At 40.8% G+C, this 26,711-nt stretch overlaps 1 protein-coding gene across 3 annotated transcripts; it reads right to left on the bottom strand.

The window, feature by feature from the left end:
- Positions 1–942: 942 nt before the first annotated feature.
- On the bottom strand, positions 943–26,711 carry LOC147618726 (uncharacterized). Of its 3 annotated transcripts, none has more exons than XM_086773763.1 (2): positions 26,235–26,711; positions 943–958 (listed from the first exon to the last, which is right to left on the bottom strand). In XM_086773763.1, the coding sequence occupies exon 1, from the start codon at positions 26,606–26,608 to the stop codon at positions 26,246–26,248; it is 363 nt and encodes a 120-aa protein (XP_086629889.1). In that variant the 5' UTR covers positions 26,609–26,711; the 3' UTR covers positions 943–958; positions 26,235–26,245. The 3 variants fall into 3 exon arrangements, with proteins under 3 accessions (XP_086629889.1, XP_086629888.1, XP_086629887.1); XM_086773762.1 differs by lacking the exon at positions 943–958 and adding an exon at positions 22,575–26,051; XM_086773761.1 differs by lacking the exon at positions 943–958 and adding an exon at positions 22,575–26,082 and having other exon boundaries at positions 26,235–26,710.

The raw sequence follows: 26,711 nt of genomic DNA, 5'->3' as shown, positions 1-26,711 counted from the left end.
AGGGCAATTCAACAGAAACTTCACGCAAAAACTCAAACAACCAATTCTAGATCTGTTTGAGGAAGCAAAGTGGTGTCATGACTAGCTTCTCTCAAGGTGAGGATATGGAAGCCCATGTAGAGGGCAACACCACTAGTGCCACTCACCTACGGACCAAGCTAGCAAAAAGGAAGACAAGGGAGATGATGGAACATTAATTCCAAATAGAAGAATCCAAAAGGCCTCCATAAAACAGATGGGCTTGGAGCACTCTTGCAAGAGAGGAACCAAAGACCTGGAATGATAAATTTGTGATGATAATGCCATTACTTTGGAATATTCAAAGCCTCATGCTTTTACTACCAAGATGGTTGTGTTAAGGTGCACATATTAATTTTCCAAAGGCCAAAGTATTAGAGGTGGAGCATAGGAGGTTGGGTGAGAAGATTGGTCTTAGACATGCCCCAATCAGTGGCCGAAGAAGAGAATATGAGCCCATGCATAATATAAGAACAAAGGCATGATTTGTATTTGGCAACGTTAATGTATATGCTAACTCAATCGAGCAAGGATGGGACCAACTTGATTAATTCTACATTTGCATTAGTTCCTTAAAAAAAATTTCCCCCAAAATCTTCAAGGGTATAAAGAAGGGTTCAACTATGTTGCAGTGTCCACTGAGTGTGCTTGGTGTGTTGGCAGGCTGAACAGATATCCCATAGTGTTCAGCGGGCATGCCAAGTGTTAGCAAGTGAATAGGTCCCATAGTTTACCACCAAGATTCTCACTCAACTCCGACAGATCATGAGCCAACGGTAAAAATCTTTTACAACAGTGTTCACTAAAAAGCTTATCCTCAGGAGAAAGAAGCCTGCAAATAACTAATCTCTCGCACAAATGTAAATAGCCCCTACCTAGGTACTGTCAATGGCCACTGAACTGGGATGGTTGCCAGTAGATCACCGATAATGAAGAAAACCTGTAAAGTGTATGAAAAATGGCAGAGTGTGGAGTGTGGAAATGTTACTTAATAAGAATGCAAAAATTGATGAGAATGTTGACGATGTTGAAGTTGATAAAGCACTCGAAGATGTGATGTCGAAGATGACGACGATGTTATTTGCACACAAAATGTTGCAGTGTAAAACATCCAAAATTGACGAAGACAATTCAAATTGACACCCCTTGGATGTATTTAGAAACCTTATAGCATGCAAATGAGTCCCAAAACACACTCAAAATGCTCCAAAACTTAGAAACACTTTGTTAACATAGTTAACCTCATAGTAATGGGTATACTTTCTCCACCTAAGAGGATAGCTTAATTTGAGATAATAATAAAAACGACTCAAGGAGAAGATGACAAGGGAGTGAGAGCCAAGAGAACCTACTCTAATTCCAATTATTGGAGTAGAGATCAAGGTAGCAACACATACATAGAAAAAATGGATCTTGTAATGAGCCATTTTCATGCCTAAGGGCTCAAGGGGACTAGTCCATGTCCTCTGTGTCCACTCTATAGAGAGAGAGAGCGCACATAGAGCTAGGCCTAATGAGCAGAGTACTCCTTTTGTCCTATGGGTAGAGTGCATCTTCTCTTTTATGGATAGAGTATAAATTTTGTGATACCCTAATCTCAAATCAATCTTAGAGAAGAAACATGCATCCTTCAGGTCATCAAGGAAGTCATCAATCCTTGGAATAGGGAATCTATTCTTGATTGATGACTTATTCAAATCCCTATAGTCCACACGCGCGAAAACTGTCCTTCTTGACCAAGAGTATGGGTGGTGTCATTCTTCTTCTTGACCAAGAGTACGAGTGATGCAAAAGGCGATTGGATAAGAGTAACTCATCCCATGTCCATGAGCTCTTGCACTTGTTTCGCCACTTCATCCTCTTCCACTTTTGAAAATCTATAAGGTGATTTGTTAACGGCGGCGGGCGTAGTGTGCGACTCAAGCTCTATCCCATGATCCACCTCCTGTTTTGGCGGCAAGCACTTTGACGTTTGAAACACATCTTCATACCAACAATTCCTTCATACCTTTATGCATAACTTCACTCTTTCTCTCATTGCTCCCTTCCTTGCAAAGTTGTAATATTATATGCATCCCATTTTCTTAAGCTTCATCTGAATCAATGTTTAGCCTTACTCAGCGTGATGGTCTGATACCAATGTCACATGTAGAAGCTTTGGGAGTCTTCTTTCAGTCCTAAACACCATCTTGGAACATGCTGGTGCAAAACGCATACAAAAGATAGAGAAGAGAGAGAGAGAGAGAGAGAGAGAGAGAGAGAGAGAGAGAGATGAGTATTCAGTATATTCTATAGTACAGAAAGGTACATTCTTGGCCAGCCATAGGTTGCCTTCAAAAGGTGGTAAAACACCTAATCAAACTCTAGTCTATGACCCTAATCTATGACTCGATCCAAGGAGAACAGAATGGTAAAAAAAAAACTCATAGCCAATTGATATTTATAGCCAAGAAAAGCCCATCTGGATTGGTCGACCTATTGTCGGCCAGGTCCCTCGACAAATCACCAATAATTGTTATAGCCGATAGTGAATATTCCTTCATACGTTAGATGTTGCTGCAGTTCCCGAATCAGGTGCAAAATCTTGTTGTCCTTCAAGGAAACAGCTTTGGGACTAGCTTGCACATGACATCAATGTGACATGTGAAAGCTCTAGGAGTATTCTTTTAGCCCTAAACACCATCCTGGAAAGAACAACTTGATGCAAAACGCAAGCAAGAGAGATGGAGAGAAGAGAGAGAGAGTAGCTAAGTTTCAAGATATTTATATGGTACAAAAAAGTACATCTTGGCTAGCCCTTGGCCGCTCCTCAAAAGGTTGTGAAACACCTAATGTAAGTCTAAGTCCTTGACTGAGCTCTTAAAGAATTGAATGAATGGCCAAGAGCCTAGAGTTGGTTGACCTGCTTCGAGACCAGTTCCTTGGACACAAACATATCTTTACTGTAAGCCAATATTAGCTTTTCAAATTCATTCCTAGTTCATTCCCAATGCCTTCCCTACCTAAACTAGTTGCTGTGGTGCCATAATCAAGTCTTGAATCTATTCTTTATTTGTTGCCCTTCAAGGATTAATCCTAGGATTAGCTTGCACATGACATCCCCCTCTGCTAAACTTGATGACATGATTCCAATTGAATGACTGTCATCATCCCATTGTCTATTCATGGAGTCCCAAAGCTATCATCCTTTCCTTTCTGGTAAGCTTTTCATTGAAAACCCTGCCCACTGCAAATCCACTTCAACTTTGATGAAGATCTATGCATTTGTTCCATCTTGTCTCCTATCCCTCCATGCCATGTCCTTGAACACTTTCTCCGATCTTCTTTTCTTGATTATTGAGTCTGGCACTCTCACCCCACTCCTTAGAGGATCATCCTCCCTTGGAATTGTTGCCTAAAAGCCTTTTCTACACCTGACTCACAGGACTGCCATTCCCCTTTGGTGTTGTGGAACACCAACCAACCTCATGGGAACTTCTTTCATGTCGTGTTCCTTTCCTTGGACTATGCACCTTCATCTAGGATTGAATCAGTGTTACGCCTTGCTAAGCCTGATGTTCTGATACCAATGTCACATGCAGAAGCTCTGGAAGTCTTCTTTCAGCCCTAAACACCATCCTGAAACAACCTAATGCAAAACACAAGCAAGAGAGATGGAGAGAAGAGAAGAGATATAGCTGAGTTTCAATATTTCATATGGTACAAAAAGGGTATATCTTGGCTAGCCCTTGGATGCCCCTCAAAAGGTGGTGAAACACCTAATCTAAGTCTAAGTCCTTGACTCAACTCCTAAAGAACTAAATGAATGACCAAGAGCCTAGTTAATGCTATAAATAGGACTTTGAAAGAATTATGAGCTAGCCGGCCAGTTCCTTAGGCTAAAACATATCTTTGTTGCAGCCTTCACTAGTTCTCATGCATTGCTGGTCGATAGCCCTCCTCGTCCATTCCCAATGCCTTCTGTGCCTAAGCTAGCTGCTGTAGCTCCATAATCAAGTCTTGAATCTTGTCACGTGTATGCTCACGCCATGGCTGAAGACTCTTAATCCTTGATTAGTGCAGTAGTTGGGACAACCATATAGCAATAGCATCAAAAGCATCGACATCAGCAATAGAAGCATCTTCATCGGCATCATCATTTTCATCAACATTAGATCATCATAAGCATCATGGAGGGTCTGGATGACCAGTTGGCTAGCCAAGACGTTATACAACAGTCGGCAATCTTCAGGTGGATCCAAGTAGGTGGCAGTATTGGTTTAAGGCCAACATCGGCTTGGGAAACATCTAGATAAAGCGCAACATTTAATGAAGATTTTAGTGAATATTTGTCCAGAGCAACTAGTCGATATTATAGCACCATAGCTGGCCGACTAGCACCTCAATGCAATATATAAGCATCCAAGGCATAAATCATTCATTCATCTCGTCCATAGTAGGAGCAATGTAGAAGGGGTCAGGGGGTTGGGGCTGACCTTAAGCCTAACACATGTACACGCATTCATGCAACCTTTTTCTACCATATGAATAAAAGAAAACCATGACACCCAACCTTTCACTTCTTCTCTCTCCTCTGTCGTAATCATGTTTATTTCTTCATCTTGTTTTTAATCAAGCTTAAGGATGTGGATCAATACAGCAAGGATTCTGCACATACAACATTGGTATCAGAGCATTCAGGCTAAGTCCACTAATAAGCAATGTCCCAAGGACGGTGCACAGTTTCTAACAAGAATGCAACAGTGTAGCAATAGAGTGGTCTACAATAGGCAAAGCTAGAGGAAGCATTCTACGAGGGTAGGTACGCATACCTAGTACCTCATCAAGCTCTTAGATTAGTCCAAAGGCCTAGCAACAAGCATGATCAGTTCTGACAGATGACCCGATGCTCTGTCAAGGTTAAGGGAAAGAAGGCATGGGAACATAGTGAATAGATACTCAGTTTTTCAGTAAGACTTGGAAGTGGAGATCAGGAGTTAAGGTGTTCAGACAGAAATATCAGATAGTTAAAGTCAAAGTTAGTAAGGTAGTAGTTGAAGTCGGTAGCAATTTAAAGGCAGTCGTCACAGTCTAGGGAGAGAGGATGACAGTGTCCACCCCATCATCAAGTTTAGCGAAAGAGAATACCCTGGCACGCCTATGCCATGGCTAATCTTTAGCATGAAAAGTCTTAATCCTTGATAAGTGTAGTAGTTAGGAGAGCATATAACAATAGCATTAGAAGCATCATCAGCATCCTCATCTTCATTAGCATCATCTAGGGTCAGAAGTTGGAAGCCCGTCATCAAGTTTAGTAGAGGACAATGTCATGTACATTGCTCATGGATATAGGCCTAATCTCACATTTGTAGCTAGATTAAGACCCAATTTCGGCTTTGTATAGGCTTATAGGAGTATTGGATTCCTAATATCCACTAAACGCCCCCCCTGCAACAAGCATGACTATTCGCTTATATTAATTCTTTGGAGAACTACTGTACAATGCTTGAGAACAAGCGATGTGACTGCCTAACGCAAGGATAAGGAAGACCATACATCGACTGAGTATCCACCAATCCAAGGCACTGCAAAAGACCCTTCGGGCCACTTATGCAAGTCTAGATAGCTATAGGACTGCACATATACTGGTTGAGAATGGAAGATGAGCTTCAATGATTGTGTGGAGAAGATAGGATGGTATGGGCTGATTTGCTGCTTGAGACTTTGATGAATGCTGAATGAATAATGAGAAATTACGCATGCTTATATATGCATTTAGGTTGCTGGTTGGTCCAGACGGGTTGTTGGCCAGGTAATCTTGGACAAAAAATTACTGAATAAGCATTGCTTACGAACATAAATGCTGCGCATATATTAGATGTTGCCCAGCCTGTTGTTTACCTACCCACTACCCATAGGCTGTTGTCAGCCCCCTAGGCTTGGCGACTGGAGCACTTTCATTCCTTCATGTTGTCGACAGTCCCTTATGGCTCCTAGGGATGTTGACTGAACCATACATCTAGATTAGGCTATTGTATGGGCTTCCCATGGTCTAATGCAGGGCTGCAATAACTTGTGTATTCATATCCTTGACTTACCAAGATGCTTCTGATGCAAAACCTATTCCTAAGGGACTGCTACATGCTCCATCTAATGAATTCTCCAAGTGGGTTAAGAGGACTAACTCTAGACTGGCCTTTATGGCTCAAAGACTAACCTACATAGCTTGTGCCTGACTGTCCCTAGACTTAGGGCTCACAATGGGATGAGATACCAAAACTGAATGAACAAGCAAGCTATGTCCTTAGTTGTGGGCTGTCATCTTGCATCATGGAATAAGCATGTAGAACTTACTGAGTCTATCCACAATTGTCATACCCCATGTGTTTCTAGGTCCAACTGAGGTGGGAAGAGGGCCTTCGAAGTCCATACTGATGTCGTGAATAGGTTGCTCTAGAATAGGCAAAGACTGAAGTAACCCTACCTGTTTCATATGTGGAACTTTCACCTTTTGACATATTTGACATGCTTGGACGTGTTGGTAGACATCTTGTCACATTTTGGGCCAATACAATGACCTCTCTAACTTCTCCAAGGTACTGTTGATACCCCTATGACCTCCAATAAGAGAATCATGGGCATTGTGGGAAGAAGCACTTGGTGCTTTTTTCTTTGAGTATACAAAGACAGTTCTTGAAAAACAACAAACCAGCCTTTATACTGTAGTGGCCTGGTTCTGAACTGAGGACCAATTAATATTGAGCCCCAAATTCTTCCGAATTCGAATACTGTGCCTTAATGCTGTCCAAGTCTTTGCCTTAAATTTTGAGCACAATGGACTCCTGTAATGTTTGAATTGCACCATTTAAGTGCCTCGTGATCTGTCTTAATTGTAAAATCCTTTACATAAAGGAAGTACTTCCAATGTTTAAGCGTAGTCATCACCCCCAAAAGCTCTTTATCATATATTGAATAATTCTTTTTTGCGTTATTCAAATTGCGGCTATAATAAGCCACTAGCCAACGATCTTGCTGTAAAACAGCTCCAATGGCAAGGTTTACTAGCATCGGTAATCACCTTGAAAGGATCGTTCCATGATGCCAACTTTAAAACTAGTGGCTTAGAGGCAACTTTCTTCATTGCTTGAAGTGACTCTAAAGCCTTGCCCATAAACGGACACTTTCTGACGACAAGTCTTCACGCCCTTGAGAAAGTCGATGAGATGCTACAAGGTCAAAAAACTTGTCCATATATGTGGTCTTCCTAGAAAAAGGTATTTTACTTCTGTACAAATGTTGCACTGATGATGATGCGAGTGTGTCATTGTGTACCCCAGTGCAGGGTGCACGACATTGACTACCATGTCATCAATGCCACATCATTACCACCGCATGGCAGTGCCACGTGTTACCTACGCTGTCCCCAACTCTGCCTGTTGGCTGCTATCTAATGTCTAACTCTGTCCTACATACTCGTAACTGTGTTACACTTATAGTAAGTCTTGATGATATGGAACTCTAGGACTGATAAGTGTGTGGGTATGGACGAGATACTCATATGGATCTAGTGAGAATGAGCTTGTAGATTCTAATTTGGGTCAACCACTGGTTGTAACAGACCCTTGACAATTAATTTCAAAGCAACCCTAAGCCAATGGGAGACACGAGATGATGAGTTTTCTATAAGTTTTCAATCTGCTTTTTAGGATTTGTGTAAGATGCCGTTATTTCATTGATTCTATCAGAGGCATATTCTAGATGAGATTGGGTGAAATATTTGTGCATACTTAGACATAGAGTGGATTCCGTAAGAGGAGGACAACATGTATGCAGACCCTATTAGGTATGTGCTTTTGTTTAGACAAACGCTTTTATACATGTTATGAGAATTACTCGAGTATTGAGAATTATATTTCTTATTTTATATCAAGAATGTCTGTGTGTACCATGTATGTTACTACGTGTGATTTAATATTATGGTTGCTTATTTCTCATGACAATGTTGGAATTAATTGATGTATTCAATTGATTGTTGAACTAACATGGATTATGTTTATGAGTATAGGTAATGAGATGTATGAGAATATCGATTAAGATATCGCACTATACAAGGTTACCAATTGAGGTGTCATATAACTTGACATGTGCGAGGATACTGTTGATACGTCATAATATAAGAGGATACCGATTGAGGTGACATATGGATGGTGGATTTAGCGATGGTGCAAAGATGAAGATCATATGCTAATCATGTATTAGAATTTTAATAATAACCGTTTATGTGGCTAGATTTTATCATATGCGTGTGTGTACAAGTAGTTATGTGTATACACAAGCATTGGGTGCAATCTCTCCCCAACGTGTGTGGCTCCTTCCACATGCATCATTTATGTCATTCATATTTTGTCTTTGGAGCTAATAATAACATCTTTTTCACTTTTGGGCTTTTGCTTCACATATGAATAACCTTATCAAAAGTTTCTAAGGTTTATAAATGACAAAAATCTTTACCCAATGATAAATACTAATGGACCTATACACATAACTACTTGTGCACACACACATTATAAAATTTAGCCACATGACACGCTACAATGATTAATAAAATTTTAATACATAATTAATGCATGATCATCTTCACACCACCGCTCAATTCACCATCCATACGACAACGCAATCAATACTCTTGTATAGTGCAACACCGCAATCAGTACTCTTGTATACTGTAACACCTTAATCAATACCCTTGCACTTCTCATTACCTATATACTTATAGACATAATCCACATTAGTCCAACAATCATTTAAACACATTAATTAATCCTAATGTTGTTATAAAAATAACCAACCATAATATTAAATTACACATACCAATATTCACGGTACATACAAGCATCTCTAATATAAAATAAGAAATATGATTTTTAATACTAATTTTCATAACATTTACTCTTACTTGGATTGTAACTGTTCTCAGTTGCGTAAATCCATGAGGATGGCTTCATGATTGAAAAACTTGATCGACACATAATGCAGATATGCAACAATCCAATCAAATGAATATATGTAAAATGAGTCTCAATGTCCCATACCACAAAGACGCATTCCACATATATACATAAGATGGTAAAAGATAGAAGACATAAATGTGTTTGGTGTAGATACATGAAATAAATCTGATGTCCCATACCACTAAATTAATTCCATATATCACTTCTTCATAATAGAAGTTTGAGACAGAGTGGCCAGTTCTCTCTAAAACTTAAATTCTAACACAAATTTTCTTTATCCTAAAAGATTTTATTATATTTTTTTATTAATATAATATATTTTTTAAAATTTAAATTCTTAATTGAAATGTTAAATTAATATCTAAAGTGTGAGAAATATTTAGAGTATACATGCTAAAATCTATTCTTACTTATGAAATGAGAGATGAGTGAGATATTAATAAATTTCTCAGAATAATGAATTTCTTTTCAAAACCTTATTCTAAAGGTTGAGATAGTTTTAAAGGAAATTTAAGTTATTTTCTTGAATCTCTTGGTAGACTTATCATTATGAAATCTAAATATTCGATTTTTCAATTTGACTCAATCTTAATGTTGAATCTATGGTTAACAAGGGTTTACTATTTTAAGAAGGATTCCTGTTTCAATGCATATACTCTTTAACATCGGATGTCGATGTGTGGATGTGCATTTTTTGATTATGTGGTAGTACTGGTTACACGACAGGCCATACTAGCAGCAAGCATGTGGGTGCACCCAATTGAGACTTGCCGCACCATGTCGTATAGGATAGCACAGTTGTTGGGACAACCCGCACATTGTTGGTGCATACAACATCACCACGTCGTATAGGGCAGCACAGGTTGTTCGTACAGTTGGGACAACCCGCACATTGCTGGTGCATATACAACATCACCATGTCGTATAGAGCCGTGCAAGTTGTCTATACAACTAGGGCAGGCCAACTAGCGTCATCTCTTTTTTTGGGAGGGGATTGTTATACAAACGTATGTTGTGAGAAAGGGTTGGCCACACATGTGCATGGGTCATCAATGAGTAGCCGAGCACAGGACCATGCAGGGCGTGTCACCATAGACAAATAACCCGAACTAGCCAGTTGTTGACCAGCAGAGAAGAGAATAGAGCTGTTGTATGGCCTGGTTTCCTTGCTGTCAACCTATTCAAAGGCGAAAGAAGAGCCGGCATGTGTCCCTATATGCATGTCAACAAAAGTAGAGCTCGTCCTCTTTTCAACGCTTTAGCCCAACCCCTTTTGGTTGAGGTTGGCCAGTTATAAAAAGATTTCTATTCTTCCTTCCTAAAAGTGGCTTTGCTTGCTAAAAATACCCAAACTTCTACTTCGTTTAGCTAACGTCTCTATAAATGCTAGAACTTAGCCTTCTTTAGTGTCCAGGCTATAAAAATATCTCTCAATAGTAGGTGCCTAGCTTTATTGTCCTTGTGGGCCCAACAAGCTAGCCCACATGTCTATGCAAGGTGCCCATGAATCCTTTTAGTGATATTTGAAGCCCATAACATCCCCTGTCAAGTGGCAAGCTTCAATATCAGTTTAAACATCTCACATCTTCTTTAGAGAAATGCTTTTGTCTTTGAGCATCTCCCTTCTGTGGAAAAATCCCCTTCTCACCTTGGTTTTGTTTTGTGCATGGACTTCCTCCAAAACACTGATCACACTCCTAAAATCTAAGAGGGTTACTATTTTTGGCCCGACTCCAATGGAAATTCTGTTCGCGTCATTATGTCTGGAATTCAGCAAATGGGGGGACATGCCAAAGCACATTTGGCAGAAGGTAAAGATGATGTGAGTACCCATCCCCTAGATCGGGACATGTGGCAAGAAAGTGGATCAAAGTGAGACAAGTGGCCTCACGCTTGTTAGAGATCAAAGTGCTTCCTACTGAAAACCTTGCAATCCTCTGATTCCACTCCATTGTAGTCTAGTGTAGATCTGTGCATCGGTTCTCTCATGGTTTTCTTACATTTTAGTGATGCTTCCATTGGGCCTTGTTCATGTGCAGTTTCTTGTACCTTGGACATGTGCACCTTCATGTGGGACACTTCAAGAATCTACACGTAGCCCTGCTGAATCGGATGCTAATTCAATGTTGCCCGATCACCACACCACCAAAAGATCAAGACACGGGTGATGGTTTCATCCATGCGCGATGCAGTAAGGGTGGGTGGGACATGGGCAGCAACAATATCTCATAATAAGCTTGAAGCTTTGATACCAATGTCACATGAAGCTTTGATGGGTCTATTCCATAGTTGCCAGGGGTTTTTTGAAACACATTTGATAAACGTTTCAAAAACATTTCATTCAAAGAGGGGAGGGGGTACATAGGCCCCAAAGTTTATATATAAGTTTATAATATGTAAAAAACACGTTGCCTTCCCTACAAAACAATATTAAACATGTATCATTTACACATTAAAACATGTTTACAAGTTAAAACTAAAGAATTTGGGTGACCCACTTATAGTGGGCTCCCAACCGACCAATTGGCATAAATAAACTGGCAACATCAAGGATCAAGGTCCGGATTCCATCATAAATAATGGCATTTTCTCAAAACTCAAGAAACAATATATAAAGCAACATGTGGGCACCCAACCGACCAATTGGCATAAATAAACTGGCAACATCAAGGATCAAGGTCCGGATTCCATCATAAATAATGGCATTTTCTCAAAACTCAAGAAACAATATATAAAGCAACCTACAGGCAAGAGTGACATAGTCCACTAAGCACTCAAAGTGATCACAAAAAGTCTGAATCTTGAGCTGATACAAAAAAAGAAAATTGAAGTGTGAAATACACAAACTAAAGCATGATGATAGATGCATGACAAATTAGAGGAGCCTAATAGCCCCAAAAGTTAGCGTCTTCCATCTAGAGTTTGGGCACTCAATCCTCAACATCCTCGATGTCCTCCCAGGTTGACTCAGTGTCACTCTCAAAAGAGGACAATACTACCTCAGTTGCCACACTCATCTTAGCTGCTCTGCTGCACTAGTACTAGCACCTACTGATAATGCTTGTGTTGATGCTAGTGTGGCATGAACAAGTGCCATAAACTCCTCATAAACATGGCATATATGTCACGCTCCTCTTGAGGAATCTATGGGGCATCTTTCACCTTCTCAATGTTAATTTTATCAACATTGACCTAGTGAGGCTCTATCAGATTGCCTGACTGCTCAATTAGGTGGAGATTGCAATGGCAATACACCAAACACTCCAACTCAGTAGTAGACAACATGTTCCTCTCATTTGTATAGAAGAAGACCCAAGTGCTCTAGTTCCTTTCACAAGGATTGGAACTGCAATCCTATGAAAGGAATCGATTGGCAAGGTGTTTTTGCCATTAAAAGACAGAAACTTTGTAAGTATAATCAGCATTGATCAATGTATTATGTACATGTTATAACTTATAAGTTGAAATAATTCCAGTTGAAGCTAGCAGTCTGTCTACCAAATACGTGGCTCACATTCCAATACACTAGCCACTCTATTCTCCAAGAGTCTCATGAGCTCCATTTCACCTCCTGTCCATTTCTGAATGTAATCTTGCCATCTGTCTTCCCAACTCTTCATTAACATACTGCGCCTCACTCCGCCAAAGACGGTGCAATATGTGGGCAGCCACATGGATTGGGCTACACACAGTGTCAAAGATGTCAACAATCCACCCAATCTTTGCAAGATCTTCAATGAGAAAGTCTAGGCTATGGGATGCACATGGAGTCCATACAATCTATAGGAACTCATCCTCTAGCATCCGTCCCATAGAGACACAATTGTTGCCATTGTCAATGACTACCTGGACTATGTTTTGTGGGCCTATCTCCATGATAGCCTCCCAAAGGTGTGACCATATAAACTCTCATGTTACCACTATCCCACACAGATGCATCAATGGCATGCAAAAACATAGTGCCCTTGCAAGACGACACCAAAACATTATACACATTCCTCTTGCGTATATCTGACCACCCATCACATAACAATGTGCAACCATACTTGGTCCAAATGGTTTTTAATGGCTTTATCTCCACCTCCATTGCTTGTTTCTCTCTTCTCTGAGCTCTTTAGTGCACAAGGCCTCATAGGAGGGTCCCTTCCACTCACATCCAATGTGGTTGATCGCCCTCATGGTCTTTTTCCATCGTGGGGGACGCACAATGTGAAAAAACAAAGCGCACTAGATGGAAACCCAAGTGAGTTCCCTAGTTGCATCATTAATTGCATGCTTGCTTGAATGCTTGCTCCCTTTAGAGAAGCTCCAGGTCCTGGAGGCAAAGGGCTTTGTGTTGTTGGGGAAGTGGAACTACTAGCACCCCTGAATCCTACTTGGCTCTGTGCATCTTCCTCTAAGTCCAATCGTTTTCTCTTTAATGCATCACCTGTAGCATCACTAGCCTAAATATCCTCGGGCACAAGCTCACAACTGCGTCCTATCACAATCCTCTAGAGATCTGAGACATGAAAAAGGATTTCTTGGAGCATGATGGATTCACTTATACAAGAGTTGGTGACTCTAATGAGTTATTAGAGTTGGTGACTCTAAGTCAGTAGAAGAGTTGGTGACTCTGACTACTAAATTTATGCACCCATGCAAGGGTTGATGACCTTAGTGAGTGTGTAACTCATGAAAGAGTTAGTGACTATTCAGTGTTGAACTCATGGAAGGGTTGGTGACCCTAGTGAGTAACAGGAAGTTGCTCTAGTGAGAAGAGTATTTTGATCCAACATGGGTGGGGCCCACGGTCGCCACTGTTTTGGTGTACAAGATGGCAAGTTGGGAGATTTAATCCAAACCATTGCGCACAAGCACTTGTCTGTGAAATGTACTTGCATGTGTGACTTGTTTTGTTTGCCTGGACATTGTCTGGTATTTTGCCTATGAATGTCCTCGGGCATTGGGGACACCAGGACACCCCATGGACGCGTGTGTGCACACCTGTTTGGAACTAAGGCGGTGCTTTAATGTGTTTTGTAAGTAGTAAGTGTGTACACACAACCTTATTTAATTATTATTTCCTTTGTCTACTAAAGTTTATGGTTGTAGGTTCATACTAATTAAAGTTTGGGCATACAAACTTAAAAATTATAAGGGAGTTTACATCGGGCTAGACTTTATTAATGAACCGAGACCAGTTATGAGTGTTGGGCACCCGATTACTAGACCAATATGTTCTTTAATGAGCAGTTGGAGACTGGTTTGCTCTGGTTGGTGACCGAGAGCTTGTATTACTTTGTTTCTCACAGATTTGGATAAATCTGGTGCTGGTAGAGGAGTGTAACTCCCGGGCACCCACGTCTTGTACAAGACAATACTTTGCTGATAATACAGATACCTCAAGGGGGCTAGCCCAACTTCAGCCCCTAGTGCTGTGTCATGTGAAAGATTATTTTATGTGGTTTTAGGATGTATATATTTATGATGCCTGTGAGGCAGAGGTATTGATTCATGCTCAAGTTGTATGGATGTTGAATGTATTCTGTGATTTGGGCCATTGGTTTTCTGTATTCACGTGCCCGCTTGTGACATTGGTATCAGAGCAAAGGCTTCTTTCAATGCTTGAGAAAGGACGATTTTTGGGCATACATAATTTTGGCTAAGCATATAGAAGAGATAACATGAGCACTCAAGCTGAGCCTCCTGGGCAGGGGAGGGCACATGCTGAGGGATCTGTTGGAACTGCTCGTACTCCTCTTGAGAAAGAGAGGGAAAATGCAGGGGAGACTGCTATAACTGCACATACAGATCTTGTTGATGTAAGGTTTGAGTTGGAGGCTTTGAGGCACCAGGTTAGACGTTATTGTGATGAGATAGTAGAGTGGTGATCTTTGAGAAAAGATCGTGATGTGGAAAAAGTCTTGAGTACAAAAAGGAAAATTTATCCAGATGAAGTAGCCTTTGAGGCCATGGGATAGAAAGATCCTCATGAATTGGCCATGTCTTATTTGAGAGGACAAAAGGATGTATCCAAGGACTTCAGTGGAAGAAGGGCTTCTCACTGGGAAGCACATGCAAATTCTGGTGATTCAAAAGAGGCCATATCTCATCCTCATCATACTACTCCACGCCGAGGGCATTCTCATCATGCTAATTCCACTCGATCTACGAGTACCACTGGAACAGTGCAAAGAGAGCTCGACATGAGTCCCCTAATGCTAAAACTAATGGGCATGGTAGATCTCACTCAAAGAAGTAATCCAAAGAGTTCACATCAAGGGATAATGACATCAAGTTTGAAACTTCTTTGGGAAGATATAAACTACCAAAGCTCTTGCTTTTATTCAGCAATTTGAGATTGCTTTTTGCAAGAAAGACTTCTCGCAGAAGTCTAAATTGAGACATGTGGGTATGCATCTAATAGAAACAACTAGTGATTGGTGGATGGCCAAACTTTTGGATCAGAATGCTGCTCGCACATGGGCTGAATTTAAGATTCAATTTTTATTATCAATTCTTATTGCCAAACTTGCTAAAAACGTGCGTAAAGAATGGGATTGGCTAAAAGAAGAAGAAGGGGAGTCTGTGTAGACTTACATCGCCAAATATTGGGAGGTATTGCTGAGAGTTACTCCCTTCATGACACTCTCTGATGAAGAGAAGAAAAGGAAGTTTGAGTTTGGGTTGCATCCGATCATTCAAGAGAGTCTTGAAGTGTTACCCAAATTAAACTCTTTGGCAATTAAGGCATTCGGTTACCGTAGCTGAGAAGTTACACAACATACGACAAGTCTAAGCCAATTTCAGATCCTTCCAAGGGTAAGAAGAGGGCTGGTTATGACCAGAAAAAGGGTAGACAACCCTTAAAAAGTGATCAAAAAGATGCCCAAGATAGAAAGGAACGTTCATTCAAGAAGATGGGGGCAAACATAACGATCATGGACTATCAAAACAACAAAGGATTGAGTATGCAGGTGATGGAAAATGTTTTGAATGTGGTAGTAAAGATCACATGTATTTTAGGTGCCCACGAAACCCGAAAAAAATGCAGATAGTGGTATCGAAAAGCCTCGTATAAATGTTGTGCCAAATGTAATGGGAAACACATGACATACTTCAATTGAAATACTTACATGTAAAGCACGGAAATAGCTAAAAGATCAACCTGCAGTATTTCTTTTTAATGATGCATCCACCGACAATTTCATTTCTCGGCAAGTGGCTGCCACCATAGGGTTGGATGTATCAAATTATGGCACTCAAATGGGTTAAGGAGTGAATGTAATGCCAATTATTGGCTAGCTCCATATTCACATATAGGGCTATCTTGATCATGAGAGATTTATGGTTGCTCCTCTCACGGGCTGTGATGTTCCGTTGGGAATGCCTTGGCATGCTCATATGGAGCCAAAGAAATATAGGGCTATCTTGATCATGAGAGATTTATGGTTGCTCCTCTCACATGCTGTGATGTTCCGTTGGGAATGCCTTGGCATGCTCATATGGAGCCAAAGAAATCATACAAAACAAAAAAGATCAGTTTCATGCATAGATGTAGATAGGCTATTATAGATGCTTGTACCATACCTATTGTCAGTCATGTACAAGTGTCGATAAGGTAATAAAGAAATCAACTTGTTCTTACTTGGTTTTTGTAAGAGAGGACTGAGCATGAAAGAGTGATTGTTGATCAACTAAATCGAGAACGAGTAGATTTTCTACATCGCTATAGTGATTGTTTTCAAGATGCGTTGCCTGGTGAGTTACCATTTGAGCGTCCCGATGAGTTACCATCTGAGCGTCCCGAAGATCACCGTATTGATGTGATACCTGGTAGCACACCGCCCAATCGGCCTCCATACAGGGTAAGTGCTAGTCAGCAAGAAGAGATTATGGCACAAGTAAATAACTTACTTGAGAAAGTGTTAATACAACCCAGCTCTTCTCCTTATTGTTCACCTATGTTATTGGTGCAAAGAAGGATGGTACATACAGAATGTGTGTCGATTATCGTGCCCTTCACAAGGTAACGATAAAGAACAGATTTCCTATTCCACACATTGATGACATTCTAGACAAGCTAGAAGGCGCAACTTACTTTGGCTGAATCGAGCTACCATCAAATACGAGTGGCACCATAGGATAGACATAAAACTATTGTTCGTACACAATTTGGGCTCTATGAGTTCTTGGTAGTGCCGTTTAGCATACCAATGCGCTGGCCATGTTCAACCACATGATGGACAAGATTTTCAGAAAACACTAACAATTTACTAGTACCTTCTTTGATGATATCATTGTGTTTTCCAAGAAGAGTTGATGACTCCGAATACTAAATTTATGCACTCATGCAAGGGTTGGTGACCTTAGTCAGTGTAAACTCGTGAAAGAGTTGGTGACTCTGTTCAGTGAGTATGTGAACTCATGGAAGGGTTGGTGACTCTAGTGAGTTAACTGGACTCATGCAAGAGCAATTGCTCTAATGAAGTATAGTATTTGGATCCAACATGGCTGGTTCCCATGGTTTCGACTGTTTTGGTGTACAAGATGGCAAGTTGGGAGATTTAATCCAAATCATTGCACACAAGCATTTGCCTATAAAATGCACTACATGTGTGACTTGTTTTGTTTGTCTGGATGTTGTCTCATATTTTGCCTGTGAATGTCCATGGGCATCAGGGATGCCTGGACATCCCGTGGACGCGTGTGTACACACCTGTTTAGCACTAAGGCCGTGATTTTCTGTGTTTTGTAGATGGTAAGTGTGCACACTTAACCTTATTTAATTATTATTTTCTTTGTCTACTAAAGTTTATGGTTGCAAAGTTCATACTCATTAAAGTTTGGGCGGACAAACTTATAAATTATAAGGGAGTTCACATCGGGCTGGACTTTATTAATGAACCGGGACCAGTTATGAGTGTATGGCACCCGAGCACTTGACCAAAAGCTCATGAGTTGCTAAAAGTGACTGAGGAGTTATTTTTATGGCACACGAGTTGCTTTTCTAGGAGAAGGCGTGCTGAACAAGTTAGGGGCCGCCGAAAGGAGCTAGTCGACTTCCTTTTTAAGAGAGCTTAAGGGTGTTGGATAGTAGAAAACAAAGCTTTGAAGCTGGCCGACTGCTCATGTTGATGCCAAATGGCTGGTCAACTCAATAAACATCTACTCTATGGCTGGTCGACAGGGACTCTCGTTTGTTGTGCTGGCCGAGTTATATATAGGCACAAGAAGCCGATTGAGTTGCACACAGGCACTCTAGGGTTGGTCAACAGTTTCCCTTGCTCCTCTACAAGCTGCCTGTGTTGCTGTACAGCATAATTCTGAAAGAAATCAAGGGTTTCTTGGGTCAAAATTGATTCAGCTTGTGCTTGGCTTCAACCCTTTTCTTTGCCTATTAAACGATTTGGCTTAAGTGCTATTTTGGACCTATTTGGGGCTGATGAATTATGCAATTGTGTGGACAGCTATGAAATCAAGGAAACAATTGGTGGCTGTTTGTTAAACGATTTGGCTTAAGTGCTATTTTGGGCCTATTTGGGACTGATGAATTACACAATTGTGTGGACAGCTATGAAATCAAGGAAACAATTGGTGGTTGTTTAGCCCTGGTTGATGACCAAGGGCTTGGTTTCACTAGAAGGCGGTTGGTGACTGCTTCGGCCCTAGTTGGTGACTGAGGGCTTGCTTTCTTTGAAGAGCAGTTGGTGAGTACTATGCCCTAGTTGGTGACCAAGGGTTTGTTTTCTTTAATGAGCAGTTGGAGACTACTTTCCTCTGGTTTGTTTTCTTTAATGAGCAGTTGGAGACTACTTTCCTCTGGTTAATGATCGAGAGCTTGTATTACTTTGCTTTTCACAGATTTGGATAAATCTGGAACTGGCAACGGAGTGGAACTCTCGGGCACCCGCATCTTGTATAAGAGAATACTCTGCTGGTAATAAAGATACCTCAAGGGGGCCTGGCCCAACTTCAGCCCCTAGTGTTGTGCCTGTGACAGATGTATTGATTCATGCTCAAGTTGTGATGGATGTTGAATGTATGCACCAATGGTTTTATGTATTCATGTGCCCGCTTGTGACATGTCCTACCAATTGCTATCTTTTCTATTCTTGTAGCTCGGCTTTGATGTTTGCAAGCACTAATGCCTTCCCTGGTTAAACCTATTAAATGGACCTTAACACAAATTATGGACTCTCTTAAGCAAACCCCACAAAAATTATTGTCTATTTTTGAGTGCCTGAACCACCATATCTTGATCCAGGAGTGACACGGGCCCACATGGCATCCCTAGTGCAAGGCATCTTGACAAAGGCAAGGCAAGATTGGCACCCTAGCAAGAAAACCCCCAAATTTCAAAATCTATTTTTTAAAACAAAATCGAAGAAAAAAAGCACAAATCAGCACAACCAACCTAAGAGATGGTAGGCACGGAAGCTGAGAAATGTGGGAGGCGCTAGAAGGGGCTAATTTTTGCAACGCAAGATCTCCTTCAAACGTTTTCACAGACGTAGGTAAATGTTTTTTTGAAAAAAAGGAGCTTTCTGGATTTAAAAAACACCTAAATCGTACAGGTAACATCTGAACCTGAATGAAACACATTTCATTCGAATGAAGCGTTTATGAAACATTTCGTTTCAAAAAAACTGAATGAAACACATTTCATTGCAACCTTTCAGCCCTAAATGCTTTTCACAGGTACACTAATGCAATCATGCAAAAGATAGACGGAGAGAAGAGCAAGAAAAACACAGAGTTTTCACCTAATCTATAGTATATTCATATTACCAAAAGTGTATGTATGACTATACAAATCCGATGGCCTCAAAAACACCTAAAAGGAGTCCCGACTATGAAAAGTCCTATATCTATGCTAGTCTCATGATCTACCCCCAAGGGGAAACTAGACAATTAACACAAGATCTTGTTAAGCCTTTATATAGACTCATAAACTACCATGGAGCAAGCCAACCTGCTTTATCAGCCAGCAACCAAAAGATAAATCATTTATGCTTTCGACTTTTCACACGTGTGGTTCAATCCCCCTTAGCCGACTGTTGTCCAATCTCTGGGGCCCTACTCCTATGCCATTTTGAGCCTACAAAAGCACTAACCAATCCTAAATCCTGGTTGCAAAATCGGTTTAGCATGTCCATGTTGCCATGCACATGACACTAAGTGACTTGGCTCACCCCTGAAGAGCATCGTGCCAAGATGGACAATGCTTTTATTATGACTCCACCGAGCACATCGCGAAGGATTGTCCGAAGACCTTGGAGAAGCAATCCGAGGAGGTTGCTTCTTCTTAAATGTAGAAGTCTGAGGAGGAGGCTTGTTCAAAACTAGAGGATGACTATGAAGGAGATGCACGTGTGCAAGTCTCAGCTTTTTTCATTTCTCGGATCAAACACATAGCCAAGGTGCTTGATTACATCAGGCCACGAGTACAAATAGAGGAAGTTAGAAGAGTTTTCAGAGTTGCCATTTGCATTCAATGGAGAATCTTTGGCTGTGGTGGTGGTTGCTTCAGTTTCTGGTGTTGTTCAGGAGGACTCTTCTCACCTGTCGTTTGCATGGGGTGGAGTATCTTTAGTGTCAAATGTCATGGAGCCACCATAGGAGGACATGTCAACAGATTTGTCTTCGTCATGAGAGAATAGGCTAGTTGGTGTATCTTCACAATACACAGATTTCTTGGAGATTGTTCCGACAGCAATCGGGGTTTTGACTTCGATGTATTAGCAAATGTATTACGTGGAGTATGTTCCACATGACATGGGTGGTTTAGACATACAACTGCCAAGCAGTACTAATGCAACGTTTCGGAGGAGGTTTGTTCTTGGTTCCGCTTTCTCCCTTCAAGGTGCATTGGAGCCGGTCTTGTGCTCCTTCTCTAAGCCCAACGGGGCGTGCTATGACAGATTTCACCACATATCCAAGAGATAGAAAAATAAAGAGAGAAGATATATATATATATATATATATATATATATATATATATATGTATGTATGTATGTATGTATGTATGTATGTATGTATGTATGTATGTATGTATATATATATATATGTATATACATATATACATATATATACATATACATATACATATATATACATATACATATACATATATATATATACATATATATGTATATACATATATACATATATATGTATATACATATATATGTATATACATATATACATATATATGTATATACATATATACATATATATGTATATACATATATACATATATATGTATATACATATATACATATATATACATATATATATGTACATATATATATGTATACATATATATGTATATATGTATACATATATATGTATACATATATATGTATATATATATATGTATACATATATATGTATACATATATATGTATATATGTATACATATATATGTATATATATATATGTACATATATATATGTATACATATATATGTATATATGTATATATATATATATATGTATATATATATATGTACATATATATATGTATATATGTATATATATATATGTACATATATATATGTACATATATATATACATATATGTATATATACATATATGTATATATACATATGTATATATATATATATATACATATATATATATACATATATATATATATACATATACATATATATATATATAGAGAGAGAGAGAGAGAGAGAACTTTGCACAAGACACACATTGAGCGAGGAACAGGCCCCACCCCCTTTCAAGAATTTATTCGGGAACAATCCACGAGCTCACAAGCCAGGATCAATACATCAATGAATACAAAAGCAAACAAATATGCCGATGTAGAAACCAACGTCGTAGTTGATATCGAGACATGAGATCCTGATACCGAGCACACCACGAGGATGGCCCACAAGATCTCTCACCGGGTTACTACCAAATCCAACCTACCCCAAGCTTGTAGACAAGGTACACAGGTGATACGAGTAGATGAAGCTTCTTATGATGTTCAACAGTAGGTTCGATACCTAATCCGCAGTAGAAACAGCCCACAAATAGGTCGCACAGAGACATATGAACCAGATCAAGATCACGGCAACACGACAATTGATGGCAGTAACACAACAGTACGACGCAGACAGTCAACAGCAATAGTTCAATCGTGTGACGCAAGCAGTCAGCAGGCGACAGCGGCGCTGGCAGTAGTAGCTCCGTCAATCAACGACAAAATTCTAGGTGGGGACATGCGTACCGTAGGCGAAAGCAATAATGGTTCAATCACAGGCGACAGTGGTGATAGCCAGGCGGTACAACAGACGATAATGCTATCAACAGAGGGCAGATCAAGTGGCGACATTGTCAGCAGTACAAACGGTGCAAATCAAGCAGCACACAGCAAACGACGATGGCCAGGTAGGTGGCGCAGTCCAGGCAACATGGAAACTCCACGCTTGTTGACGATGATGGCGATGATGAGCTCCACGCCTTGACGATGAAGATCAAGAGAGGTTCATGCTAGTTTTATACTTAAGGGGGGTCATGCTTTTTGCCAAAAAGCTACCCGTGCTTTTGCTTTATCTTTTTACTTTGCTTTTCTCTTTCCACTTTTTACAATAAATTACTTTTCAAATAAGGCCAATCTTTAACCGAAGTTCTTTGTGCTTTACTTTTCCGACTTTAGGGCCTTGCTTTTTAACCCTAGAGCTATTTTTTGAAAAAGCAATTTTTTGCTTTTTGGTCCTGCTCAGTCCCCCTCTTGCCAGTGATGCTCCTGGCTCACGGTCAACTCACTTTGACACTTTTCTCTGTTTTTTGACCAAAACTGGTGCTTTTCCATGTGCAAACCTTATGGTCTGTCCCCATGCCTTCGTCCACTAGTCCAGCATCCGAGCAAGGGTTCCATCATGTGAATAGTGCTAGGAAGGACAAATAGTTACATTCCCTCCCTCTTATATGGCAATTGTCCTCAACTGTGAAATACAAGTGTACCAAGCATATCCATATGTTCCAAGTACTAGCCCTATCTGATGAGCTTGTGCATCTGGACATCCCCATATCTGTGATGTGATCTGCTCATCTAGCAACATCTCAGTGACTTATCTTTGACTAATGGCTTTGTCTTTGATGGTTTTTGTTCATGACCTGTCACATGTGTTTGATAAAAGAAATCCATACTTACCTCCTGCAAAAACTATACACAATGTAGTCAACAAACAAGTATGAATCATTCGCGTCTACTACCTATTCTAGGTACTGGCCAAGTAATCTGAAGCCCATAGGCCCTGCCCCCTTTCAGGATTTTTTTCAGAAATTTGTTCAAGAACAATCCACGAGCTCGCAAGCCAAGATCAATACATCAATGAATACAAAAGCAAACAAATATGCCGATGTAGAAACCAATGTCGTAGTCGATGTCGAGGCACGAGATCCTATTGTTGAGCACACCACGGGGATGTCCAACAAGATCTCTCACCGAGCTAGTACCAAATCCAACGTACCCCAAGCTTGTAGACGAGGTTCACAAGTGATATGAGTAGATAAAGAATCTTAGAAGTAGGTTTGATGCCCAATCCAGAATAGAAACAGCCCACAAATAGGTCACACAAAGGCGTATGAACCAGATCAGGATCACAGGCAACATGGCAGTTGATGATAGCAACGCACGACACGACAGAATGGCAATATGGCGCGCACAGCCAACAACAGCAGTTCAACCGTACGACATAGGCAGCCATCAGGGGGAGTTCAATAGGTGACAACAGCACTAGCAACAACAACTCCGTCAGTCAGCACACAAGTAGCACACAACAAGCGATGACGGTTTCATCAATCCGCAGCAGAATTCCAGATGGCAGCAGCCAGGTGACGACGACAGTTCCATCACTCAGCAACAGAATTCCAGATGGCAGCAGCCAAGCAATGACAGGCGGCGATTTAGTTGTAGGTGGCGACCGCCGACAACGACGACACTGTCGGCAGGGGCCAAATCAAGTAATGACGCTGTCAGCAGCAGTACGAATGGCGCGACGACAGCAGTAACGGCCAGGCAGGCGACGCAATCCAAGCAACGATAGAAACTCCACACGTTTAGACGATTATGGCGATGATGAGCTCCACGCCTTAACGATAAAGATCAAGAGAGGTTCATGCTAGTTTTATACTTGAGGGGGGTCCTACTTTTTGCCGAAAAGCTATCCATGCTTTCGCTTTACCTTTTTACTTTGCTTTCCTCTTTTTACTTTTTACAATAAAATACTTTTCAAATAAGGCCAATCTTTTACCAAAGTTCTTTGTGTGAGCCACGAGTGTATAGTAGGTCACACAATGATGAAGTGGCAACGAGGGCATTGATGACATGGTAGTAGTCAAGTACAAGTGGCCGACAGCAGTACTACTGGCTGACTAGGAGCATTGGTGCATATATATATATATATATATATATATATATATATATATATATATTCATCTGTTTTCCTCAGTGTTGGACTTCACAGAGCATTTCTCTATAGGCAAAGTGCTAGCCACGAGTGTACAGTAGGTCACATGGCTATGATTTGACATCTTCATTCTCTGCCACATCTTGTAGTTGAATTTCAATTGTATTATTTTGTTCTTGTACATGATATAGAGCAGTAGTTTAGGACTCGTGTGTGTTGTATGTGTGATTTGGCCACGCTCTTCTTTCTATCTCTCGAAAATCCTAGCACATAAGCACAACTAAGGAGGCATCCATAGACTTTCTACATGACTATGGATTGGCAGGGATGGATTAGCACTTATGGGCAAAGTACTGACCGAAGTAGCACAAGACAACAAAAATACAATAACCTACTCATCACATAACCCTCACTTACATAGCTTTTGCCAATAAAAGCTACACTCTTGGTAATATTGACTTATAAGCATTAACCCTTATAATCAACATGCTTTTCCTAATCTCTAGCCCTCCTAGCTCGCAGATTAGGTCAACTAACGCTACGACTAGCATAAGGTGTATGACCATAGTTATGATCAATCCATGGCCGGAGTGTCTACTTCGTTGTACCGTAGGGAATACTATATGAAGTACGTTCCACAAGGAGGTGTCCATAGGTAGGACTGGGCATTCGGGCGCCTAGCAGGCAAAGACATGCTGGTCTGAGCATGCAAGTGCCCAAAGGTGCCAACCACAGAGCTGTGCATTCCATCTCTGTTTGTACTTGCTCAAAACCAGGTAGTCTTACATATGAGGGGGCACGTAGCTCTTGCTTTAAATTTGAAGCTGACTCCCAAGATGTGCTACATAGTCATAGACTATGCCAACATAACCTTGAGCAGCCCTAGACTTCAAAACTACTCTCCTACAATACTCTCCTCTCATACCACCCTCCAAGCTAGGTCACCTCCCATCCTAACTGCTGTCACAAAATTTCATGCCATGATAGTGGAGAGAAATATCAAGGATGTGCATGAGAACCAGTTTAAGGCACTTGTGACTATACTAAACTTGTAATAACTCACCCGGTTTATACATCCAAAGCTGTGGTTGTGTAGCCAAATTCCAAAATTGCATTCATGTATCAGCTCACACCCCGACTAGAGCTACATGTGTGTTGCTGTGTTTGCACGAACTGCTTAGCCACTCACTCCACAGCACTTACCTCGTGGACCCTTTAGCCCTGGTCCTGCTGACTAGGTGTAGCCAAATCTGCTGATGACAAACTTATCTCCAAAGTAACATTCAGTGGAAAGATCCCGATAATTAAGAAGCAACAACTCTACTGCTTGCAGGAGAAAACAAGACAATTATACCGAGACATTCAAGTAAAATCTGGGTGTGCTTTATGTAAGCATACCATTCACAAAATAACAAAACCCACTGCTACCACGTGACACAAATGTATTTTCATCTAGTTCCATAACCTAATTATTTGACATAAAGCATGAATGCCAAAAACCGTAATATATGCCATTTCCGCATCAAAAAAAGAAGTCTTGGGGCTACACACAATGCAGCAAGATTTCTTGCTAATCTAGAAAAGCTACCACATTGCCTGATCAAGATATGAAGACTTGAAATCCGCTTGACCTTGCAGTGCAGAAAATAAAGAGAGAAGATTCTGAAAAACCATATTTCCATGTTCCATGAAACCTTAGGTCTAATGGACATAAAACACCTGCCCTAGCTTCATCATTATCATCTATAAAACGATTTGAATTTCAGAATTATTTCAAGTAAATCTGGATGGATATTTGACCATGGCGAAGTTACCTGTGCAAAGATCAATTTTGCGCTGTGGCGATGGCTTCATTCTGTGCTGCTTCCTCTTCTGCTAAGCGCTTGAGGGCGACCTTTCGGGCCCAAGTGTCGATGTTGGTGTCGGGCTTGGAGCTGAGGCCGATGGAGAGCATGAGGAAGGCGATGATGCCAGTGGCGTAGTAGGGCAGCTCCCAATCCTCCCATTTGCGGGACTGACCGGGGGGAGGGGGGGTTTCGTTGAAGAGGTACCCGCCGGCGTCATTGTCGCCAGGGCGGAACCAGCCCTTGTCTGCGTGTTCGCCATGGCCGCCAGAGTCCCCGCTTCTAAGGCGTTGCCTGCGCAGCGCCTGCCTTAGAACTCCACCTGTAGCAAACGATCTCAACATGGTAACAAAAATGCCAAACCTCGCCCTTCTTTTCCTTCTACTTATTGGCCCCTTCCCTTCATCGTGATATACAAACTACCCTTCCAAAGCATGCAACTTCTAG

Source organism: Cibotium barometz, chromosome 34 (assembly GCF_041138505.1).
Source record: "Cibotium barometz isolate CiBa-2024 chromosome 34, ASM4113850v1, whole genome shotgun sequence".
In the NCBI taxonomy this organism is placed as follows: Eukaryota; Viridiplantae; Streptophyta; class Polypodiopsida; order Cyatheales; family Cibotiaceae; genus Cibotium; species Cibotium barometz.
The sequence above is the reverse complement of the archived record's forward strand: the minus strand, read 5'-3'. Positions and strand labels throughout refer to the sequence as shown.

Bases quoted from the DNA above. Each gene is read 5' to 3' on its own strand.
- LOC147618726 (XM_086773763.1), bottom strand. From the start codon at position 26,608: ATGTTGAGATCGTTTGCTACAGGTGGAGTTCTAAGGCAGGCGCTGCGC.